This window comes from Mastomys coucha, unplaced genomic scaffold (assembly GCF_008632895.1).
Source record: "Mastomys coucha isolate ucsf_1 unplaced genomic scaffold, UCSF_Mcou_1 pScaffold22, whole genome shotgun sequence".
In the NCBI taxonomy this organism is placed as follows: domain Eukaryota; kingdom Metazoa; phylum Chordata; class Mammalia; order Rodentia; family Muridae; genus Mastomys; species Mastomys coucha.
Genome location: NW_022196905.1, coordinates 224367144 through 224377284, shown reverse-complemented (window position 1 = coordinate 224377284; position 10141 = coordinate 224367144). Strand labels below are relative to the sequence as shown.

General features: G+C 39.4%; 1 protein-coding gene across 7 annotated transcripts in view; it reads right to left on the bottom strand.

Moving 5' to 3' along the window:
- Positions 1-10141, bottom strand: part of Phkb (phosphorylase kinase regulatory subunit beta) — a 210521-nt gene that overhangs the window by 51389 nt on the left and 148991 nt on the right. For all 7 annotated transcript variants that reach the window (XM_031340678.1, XM_031340676.1, XM_031340673.1 and 4 more), the window contains 2 exons: positions 6313-6368; positions 5731-5824 (listed from right to left, as the gene is read on the bottom strand). In XM_031340678.1, coding sequence (XP_031196538.1) covers positions 5731-5824; positions 6313-6368 — 150 coding nt within the window. The remainder of the gene's footprint in view (positions 1-5730; positions 5825-6312; positions 6369-10141) is intronic.

The following is a 10141-nucleotide window of genomic DNA, read 5'->3' as shown; positions in this document are numbered from 1 at the left end:
AGGGCTACACAGAGAAACCCTGTCTCGAAAAACCAAAAACCAAACCAAAACAAAACAAAACAAAAAAAACCCAAACAAAAACCAAACAAGCAAAAAACATCCAATCAAGAAGCCCTTTACCTCTGTAGCCTCCACCTCCTGATGAAATTGGTTCCCAACAATTTGTTATGAAAAAAAAATTCAAGTAACATCTTTGGACAGTATGCAATTGTATCTACAAGATAATATTTTAGACTTGCTTGACTAAACAGACTGTACTTTCTTTCTGAATCTATCAATCTAGAGATAGAGATTGAGATATAAAATTTAAATATGTTTTTATGTCAGTCTTTTGGGTTGAAATGATATTTCATTTTACTTTCACACTCCTATATTCAAATATTTTTGGGTAATTTTTCCAGTGTACTAAATGTTCATGGTCTCGATTTTTCATGTTCCCCTTTCTGCTGAGTATTTGTCCTTTTTGTAAGATAGCTTTATCCTTTGAAGTAAATGGTTATTCAGCCTTCAATGTGTGAAAATTTGAGAACTACACCATAGAGAGAATCTCTTATAAGCATCACCTGTTTTTTTAAAAAAAGCTGATGGCTAATGAGGTGAGGCAGGAAAAAGGAGGTGGAACACTGGAAGGAAGGGAGAGGATTCTGGGAAATAGCATGAGAATAAAAAGAGCCACAGGGAGAGATTCGAGAAGACAAACAGAAGAGACCTGAGGAGCTGTGAAGGAAGAAGTGTGCCAGGACTGAAGGAGATGTAACTAACCAAATGGTTAGAGTAGTTTGAATGGAGACAGAAAATGTGGTACATTTACACAACCGAGTACTACTCAGCTATTAAAAACAATGACTTCGTGAACAATGAATTCTTAGGGAAACGGATGGAACTAGAAAATATCATCCTGAGTGAGGTAATGCAATCACAAAAGAATACACATGGTATGCACTCACTGATAAGTGGCTATTAGCCCAGAAGCTTGGAATACCCCAGATACAATTCACAGACCACATAAAGCTCAAGAAGAAGAAAGTCCAAAATACCCATGGAAGGAGTTGCAGAGACTAACTATGGAGCAGAGACTGAAGGAAAGGCCATCCAGAGACTGCCCCACCTGCGAATCCATCCCGTATACAGTCACCAAACCCAGACACTATTGTGGATGCCAACAAGTACTTGCTGACAGGAGCCTGATGTAGCTGTCTCCTGAGAGGCTCTACCAGTGCCTGACAAATACAGAAGTAGAGGCTCGCAGGCCAACAGTTGGACTGAGCACAGGGTCCCTAATGGTGGAGCTAGAGAAAGGACCCAAGGAGCTGAAGGAGGGACTCATGGCTCCAGTTGCATATGTAGCAGAGGATGGCCTAGTTGGACATCAATGGGAGGAGAGGTCCTTGCTCCTGTGAAGGCTCCATGCCCCAGTATAGTTGAATGCCAGGACAGGGAAGCGGGAGTGGTGGGTTGGTGAGCAGGGGGAGGGGGGAAATTGGATAGGGTGTTTCGGAGGGGAAACTAGGGAAGGGGATAACATTTGAAATGTAAATAAAGAAAATAATAAAAATTTTAAAAAAAAGTTGTTGTGGATGGGCCTGGTGCTGTTTGTATGTTGATGCTAATTCCACTGTCCAGGGAGGGGCTGTGGACAAAGAGTGAGTCAAACTCAGGTGACTTCTTGTGAACCAATCTCCTAACGAATAAGGATGCCAATCGCTGAGCAAGTAGGCGGGACTTCCAGGTTGTAGAGGGGAAGAGAGGAAGCAGGAGAGAGTTAGGTCCTTTTGGACAGGGATAGTGTGAGGACAAGATGTGTCGCCTGGTTTCAGTGGAGGATCCGTCAGGATTTGCCACCGGAGGATTTAGATTTAATAAGGCTTACAAGTTAGGATTTTAGTTGTTGTGCCCAGCCATTGAGTTACTGTTGTTTCTGAACTAAGTTTGTGTTGTGTTTTCCTTCATGCAGCAGCTCATCTGGGTTCAAGAGGTACGGTGGCAAAGCATGGGTTTACCTGAGATGTACCACAAAGATCCTAGGGGTTTTGAAGCATGGGGCTGGCTTGGTAGTGACCCACCAGGGGGAACCTAGCGAATTGGGTGGGAAAATTTCAGGAGCCCTGAGCCAGGCCTCTGGGGCTAAGAATTGCTGGCACAACTGAGGGAACAAGCTGTTTCGTTTCTTTAATACTTCCCGCAACAAAGAGTAGTTTGAATGAGTTAGATAAATTACAAGCTATTCAGGGATAAGCCAAAGCTTGTGGCCTAGGCATTTAATAATAAATAATTAGTCTCAGAGTCATTGCTATTGGGAACTAAGTGGCCATGAGGAAAAACGAAATTATAAAAAAATATTTTTTACATTACATAGTAGGTGAGACATCACTTCAGTGAGTGGTGTTCCAATAGTAATATATTTTTGACTAGAGAATTTCACAGTCAGGATTGATATTATTATGGTTATATGCTTTATTTAGTGACATTTGCCAGTCATCTTCTGAATTACTTTTTTGGTGTTGGTATTGTAAGTGTGGCCTTTCTGTCTCAGTAAGCTATAAAAATACATTCCTCTATCTTTACTTCTAATTGATTTTATACTTAAATCACTTTAAAATACTTAAATGGGATTGACAAGATGGCTCAATAGGTGAGGGCACCTGCCTCCAAGCCTAAGTAAGGATTTTATTTCCTGAGTAAGAGAAAACTGACAGCTACAGGTTGTTCTCTGGCTACCACATGTGTGTTGTGGAAGGTAAGATAAATAAATTAAATGTAATAAAAATTTAAAGTACTTCAATGTTTACTCTGCCTAGAATGAATTTGGTTTTGCATTTGATGACATGAAAAACCCTAAATTTTTCTATATGCATAATCAAACTCATTCTATACAATATGATTGTGATTTGAAGTATCTGCAAATGACATCATCATATACAAAACCGATGTAGTAGGGTTCTCTCTTACGTCAATGAGCTCTTGTGTTATCTCTCCTTTTGAATTGTGCATTCTTGAGAAGATTATTCCTTGATTGGCACAGTGCTTGATGGATAGGTGAGTAAGCCAAAAGGAATGACCTCCCATAGCCTATTGTATGGGTAGCAGGGACTTTAAAGAACCGAGATTGCAGCACAAGACAGTAGATTTGAAATGCCTTCCCACAGATATTTTTACATTTTCTGAAATAACAGTATGACTAAGTTATGTTATATTTCTTTTGGACAATAAGTAAAATTCACCAATCATGCATAAGTTAAAATCAGTTTACTTTGGTAGGGCTGCTACTCTTTAGTATAGTAAAAGGATTCTCCTTTGTTTTCTGAACCATGACAAGGAAGCTTTGACAGCTAAGTAGGTGGTGCCTGGTGAGGCTGCCTCCATGTATATACACTCATACAACTAGTATGCCGAAACACGTAGAAGTGTGCAAACCACTTAAAAATACAGACATGCTTCATACTAAGTTCGTACTGTATCAGATCACCCTGATACAAATCTCAGCAGTCATCACATTACAAGCTTCAAGCGTTCAAGGCATACGCCCTGCTTCCAGTTGTCTGTCCTTATATCCTCATTAGCTAGCTGAATTAGGACGCAGCTTCTCAGAAGAAAAGGAGCAGTGACTGCCATCAACATGTGTGCATCAAAATATAATTAGCGAGAAGACTTTTTTTTTCTTTAAAAGGCAGACTTACAACGGGTGGTTTTAAACAACGTATCTTAGGGGAGGAAGCCCACATAGCAGCTGGTTTGGAAGACAGGATGTACCCACAATCAACATATACTCTTCCATCTTCACATAAGCACAGAGAAGCCAGGCTCTTGGTCATAAATTTGTCTTGTCATATTCCACCACCAAAGTATACATCATTTGCTCATATCATGTTTAAAACAATGAAATGTAAGTCAGGACATGCCTGATTCAGATACTTAGATTACTTTCTACTGTCTGTGTGATCCCACAGCACTTGGTACAAATACCTATTGTAGCTATTATCAGAATGGACTATGATTAACTGTTTTCTTGTTGTTTTTATTTTTATGCCATATACATCACTATATTCAGAGGTCATTTAAGTGACCCACAGTGCTTTGCAGATGCCAGGTGTTTGCTGATGAATGGATAAAAGCAAGTTTCAAGTGCTTTGTTATCTATGCTGACTGGTCTTTTACATTTGGACTTGCATGTCATCTGGTAGAAGATTACCTACCATTAAAAATGTACTCATTTTAATTAGACTTGAAGAATGAGGTTTGGGTTAAACTTGCTTAAAGCTATGCTTATCAGGACTAACCTTCCTTTCTATTCTGTAGCACTTTCAGTGAGGAACCATGAAGAATCTCAGCTGAAGTAGTCTGTGCCTAGTGGTACGATGTGAAGTTCTGAATTCTGGTCACCTTTTCTCCTTACAACTCCTCAGTTCCTGATCTTGTTTATCATCAAACAAACCAACACAGCACAACAACAACAACAACACACACAAAATCACATCCATCATGGGGTTTTCCACTCAGGAGTGTGATTTCATTTCACGTGTTGTTACCTATCTTAAGAATCCTTATATTATTTTTCTGCTGTGTGGTGAGTGGATGGGAAGAGAAGGGATGCACATAAAACTTTGACACATTTAAGCTTTCTTGATTGTGTGGGTATACAAGTGCCACAGCATGTGTGTGAAGGTCAGAAGATACCTTGTCTTGCCCAATGTGGGTTCTGGAGATCTCAGTCTTGGGTGTGGAGGTAGTGTTCTCACCCTTAGACCCATCTCACTGGTCCAAAGGCCTATGCCTTTTAAAGAAGCATAGTGATTCTCTAAGAGATAATATTCTTTGTGTCCTGAAACCTAGGCTTTCTTCCATGCTATCTTTTTGGCAAGTCCAGTCCGGTGACCACCACAGCCTATGGGCCACTGCAATTCCCTATTTAACAACACATATCTTACTTCTCTCAGCCTTCATTCTTAAATAACATTCAAGGCTATGACTACTGTCATTTATATCAACTTAACCTTAATTACTTGGGAGGCATTATTATAAAAACTTCTGTCAAGCAGTGGATAGCTTCTTTCTGGACCTTTGACACCAATTATTAAATAACATGAGGTTATAAGTAACTAGCGGGGTTTATAATTCCGTCTCCAAAAAGCAGGAGCATTCACAAACATGGCACCTCTGCACCCATCTTCAGATTGGTGCACTTGAAAGGTTCCCAGGCAACTTTTAGTCTCAACCCCAAACAGGCATGTAACCACATCAAAGCCAGACATTATCATTTAATTTCTGTAGACTCAACAAGTGAAACATATAAGAATGATTTCACCTTCCAAAAAGTAAAGCAGGGAGAAGGGGGGCAGTGATTATCAGAAAAAAAATACTTTAAAAACTGAGTTTTTAAGGTAATATGAGGGAAAATAAAACAAAACTATGAATGATAACTTTACACATGACAACTAAAATTGAGACTCATTTGTTATTGAAAGTGCTTAGTCAAGGCCAGGAATTGTTTTTAACAGGAAAAGAAATCAACAGGACCCATGAATATAATGTACAAACACACACAATGAAGGATTTTGTTCATTTTGTTTTTAAGTTAACATCTGATAAAGTGGAGGAGTCAACTTAATTACCAACTTTAAGACAGTGCTCTTCTCTCAGGATTTAAATTTAACTATGCACTTTGCCTTTGAATTAAGTCCAACAATTTTGTTCTAATACCTCTGCAAGGGAGAAAGACAGAGAATCACTTACTTTTACAAGCTCCTGCTGAGGCCAGATCTGAATAGGCTCCACCTGCTGAGGAGTCTGAGTTTGAATACCATATGTATTGAGAAAAACTTGAAGGCTAAATAGAGATCAGAGAGATGCGGTGGAGAGGGAAGAAGAGAGAGTTATTTTTAGACAATGCATTTATAGTTCAGGAAATATGAATGAAGGAGGTAAAAGAAACAGACAGGGCTAGCTTGGACCATATGGTAACTCTGTCACTATCTGCAGTACACCATGGATGCCAGAATCCATAGCCCTCAAAGGCTTCTTCCCCAAAGCATTGGGAGCCTTGGGGGGCAGTCAGAAAGGCCGGTAATGATTTTGATAATCTCTGTAATCTATGGGCACGAACTTCTTAAATTAACATCCATGCTTAGATATGAAAAGTATTCTCCATGACATGTAAGGTCACACTGATGATATGCCAGAAACTGCCAAGTTTTATTTCCTCTGCTGCCTCAATACTATAAACATGAAGCAGCACCCCTCCACCCTCAATATCATAAACATGAAGCAGCATCCCTCCCTTTCCCACAGAAGAATACACACTCATCTGCATCTCACCGTTGGCTTTCTGCTACAAGTGCTACATGAACCACCAAGTCATTTTCCAGTGGGCCCTGCAAGGGAGAAAAAGGAAGGAGAAACACTGAAAAAAGATTTGGACATGCCAGCTATAATGAGAATCAAGGACAATATTAACTGTCTCTGAGCAGTTCATTAAAGTGATGGACACCAGCTAGATCTAAGCACTGCCTTTCTTTTCTTGCCCACCACTGCCTACTAATCAATTTGATGGTGTAGACAGAGCTACGGAAGACTGAGGAGGTAAAGTCATAAATCTCATCACTACTAGAGAGGCTAGCTTGTCAGGGCTTTTTTGAATGATGCATAACAGTAGTTTGGGGACTGAGAGTAATTTCCCATCATTTAACTCTGAAGGGAAGATGAGGAACTAAAAATAAAAAGTTCAATTTATGTGTTCTCCATAAAAAATGACTGTGAGTTAATACTTCATTTGACATCTTAACCATATATAAGATTATTCCCTTTGCTGTTAGCCAATTTTCCTTTGATATTTGATGTATGTAGGTATGTAATGTTTGATATATGTCAAATAGCTTTTTTCTAATATATAGCTCCTAAATATTTGGCTATACAACATTATGATCACTAAATATTAGCTGTTGGATTAAGTGGTTATAATCAAAGATCATATTGGGTATTTGTAACTCTTATGGGAAGAGTCACTATAATACATATTATATATACATAATTAAAAAATATGCTAAAATAAACCCAATTTCAAGCCTGTATAAATTAATAGTATTAGGAAGCTCTGAAAGTACTGATGAAAAATAGCCACATCCCAGTAACAAGTCCAGCATCCCCAACAGTATGCTGTAAGATAGTATGCTGAAAAATCAAGCACACCTTACAATGTTATAGACTGTTACTTAATAAGACCTTATAAATGACTGTTTCTCAAAACAAAGAAAAGTTAAATTATCAAGATTTCCAACTACAAACAACATCATTAAGCTGCTGAGAACTAGATTAAGTTTGTCTCAGATGAAGATGTTTGGGTTTCTTAGTAAACAGCACGTTGAAACGCACACCTCATCAACAGAGCAGCCACAGACTGACTGGTCAGCTGCTGTCTTCTTTCTGAACAGCACATGGGTTTGGGTTAACACTGCTGCCACTGGGATGACTGTGTTCAGAGCTAAAGCAGCTTTTATACCTTGAATTACAGCGAGTACAAGGTTAGGACTGAAGAAATCTCAACAGTACTGAAGACCAGCATATGACAGAGTTGGAATTCACTGTCACCTACCAGGTGGGGCTGGGCTCTGCGTGACAGCCTCTCAGTCCACTCCACATGCAGAAAGCACTCGGCAGGGGTGGTCCCACTACAACTCTATTCCATTCCCTACCCAACTCAGAACCATTTTTTTCTTCTTTTAAAAAGACAATTGCTATCTAAAAATGGCAATTTTGCTGTGACAATTTTCTTATTAGAAGAGAAGATAACTAGTACTTTCTGAGTGATAATTTCTCTAGCAGTGTAATATTTCAACTTTTAAAAGTTTCTTTCTCCCCATCTCCTTCCTGCAGTCCTATGGTACCATTATTCTCTGTTTTCCTCATTTATTCACAAACTCACTTGACCAAGCACATTACAATGATTCACATTTACTGAGGAATTTACTGAGCTGGAGCAGAGACTGTTTTGTTTTGTTTTTTAAAGTAACATGTCAGGAGCTGGGGGAATAGCTTGGGGCAGAGCACATGCCTTGAATGAATGAGGCCCCTGTGTTTGATCCCAGCAGCACAAAAACAACATTTATACAACCAAGTTAAAGTTAGCAAGTGGCAAGGTTTGTACTCAAACCAGCCTAGCCTATTTCTTATACCATTGCAGTGTACTATATGCCTTTTTAATGTGGTGCTAACTCAACAATAAGTCCCAGTAGTTCTACCTTCCCCCTCTTCACCACACACCCCCAAAACACAGAACATCTCTCCGTCTGCATTGTCGGTGGCATTCTACTTGAAGACGCCATGATCCTGTTCTTAGAGGTCAACTAATTGTTCTACTTCAACCTCAATTCTGTCCATTCAAGGCCTCCATCCTACAGACAGGTATTTAAAAACCACAGAGATGATCCCTGGAAGTCTAGTCTTCAGACAGTTATTTAAAAACCGTAAGCCCATCCTTCATCATTGATTCCCCACCTCACCCCACATGCATAACACACAGACTCCCCAATGCTTTCCTGTCACCTGTAGCACAAGAACCAAACTGCTCCTCATGGCTTAAAGGTCCTACTCTAGCTCCTGCCCACCTCATCTCCCTCTTATTTCCCTCCATGTTCTAGTGACACTGAGTTCTCTCTGCCCTGTGAACAGCTGAGTTCCCATTACAGAGCTTCTGCAGTGGCTATAATTACTTAGTATTCTTTTCTACAGATTATTGAACGAAGGTCTTCCCATCACATGGGTCTCAACCATGATCCCTTCCTCTGGAGTCTTCTCAACATTGCTGAGGGTAAATCATGGCAGGCCTGTCTTTCTGGTTTTTTTGTTTTTGTTTTTGTTTTTTAAATTTTCTGTGAACATATAAGCTTTCAGTGGTAATACACATTTCTGCATTTAAAAAAATATGGAATGTGCAATGTGCACAATTTAGTTATAGATGTTTCTTTGCTCTCTGTTTGAGCAGGTGAGGCATCTGTCTTTTTGTATATAAAATTTCACAGCAATAGATGTCAGATTTGTACTTAATAAATTTGAGGGATGTTATTGTTTGCAAACACATTTAAAGTTGCATAATATATAATGTATTACCTCAGAAATATGTATCAGTTCATGGTATGAACTGCTTTTGTCAAACTTTTCACATTTCCTTAGCATCAATATTTACACTATAGCCAATAGCTTACATATTAAAAAAAATTAAATTCCAAATTTTCCTATCCCAGCCCAAGCTCCGCAATTGACGACTCTGAGTGAGACTAATTACTTTTACCTGATGGCTCATGTCCCTCTCCTCAGCATCTCCCTGAGTACTTTACCTGATGGTTTATGTCCCTCTCCTCAGCATCTCCCTGAGTACTTTACCTGATGGTCCATGTCCATCTCCTCAGCATCTCCCTGAGTACTTTACCTGATGGTTTATGTCCATTTCCCCATGGCTTTCTTAAATCTCTTTCTAGTCTCCTTTTATTCTCTCTCCCAGAATCCTCTCTTCCTGCCAGTGTCTGATCTAGTATATCCTGCCTCAACTCATTGGCTATTGGCTTTTTTATTGGCAGGTGATACTTATAAGGGATTCTCTCTACAAACTCCTTCATAGCAAGGACTTTGAGCTATCGTGCTTGTTGTGTCTATTGTTCTGCCTCATTGCCATTACTGTTTGATAAATGACTGCCCAGGCAAGTCTCTCAATTCAGTGTTTATCTGTAGTATGGGAATATTAGGCTTACCAGACGTGGAAGTTCAGAATAAAAAGAAGGCCATGTAAAGTCTTCACAAACTTTTATTTATGACACAAATGATATTTATACTATTGTTTTTCATGTGTCTATGTTGCACTTGTCAATTAATCCTGCTCAAATCATCTGATGGCGATGGTACAAGTTCCTCACTACCTGCCCCAATGTTCTGGATTCCCGAATGAAGGAGACACACATGTAGCCTTATATTTTAATGTCTTAAACAGCTCAATGGCTGGGACACTCCCAAACTTCCTGGTTTGGAGCGTTACAAGTAACATGATTTGCTGATCCTCCACATGGAAACAGCCCTGTAACTGGCTTAGACAGAAAGAAGACCAAAAGGTGGACATTTCATTCCTTCTTAAAAGGGGGAACCAAATACCCATGGAAGG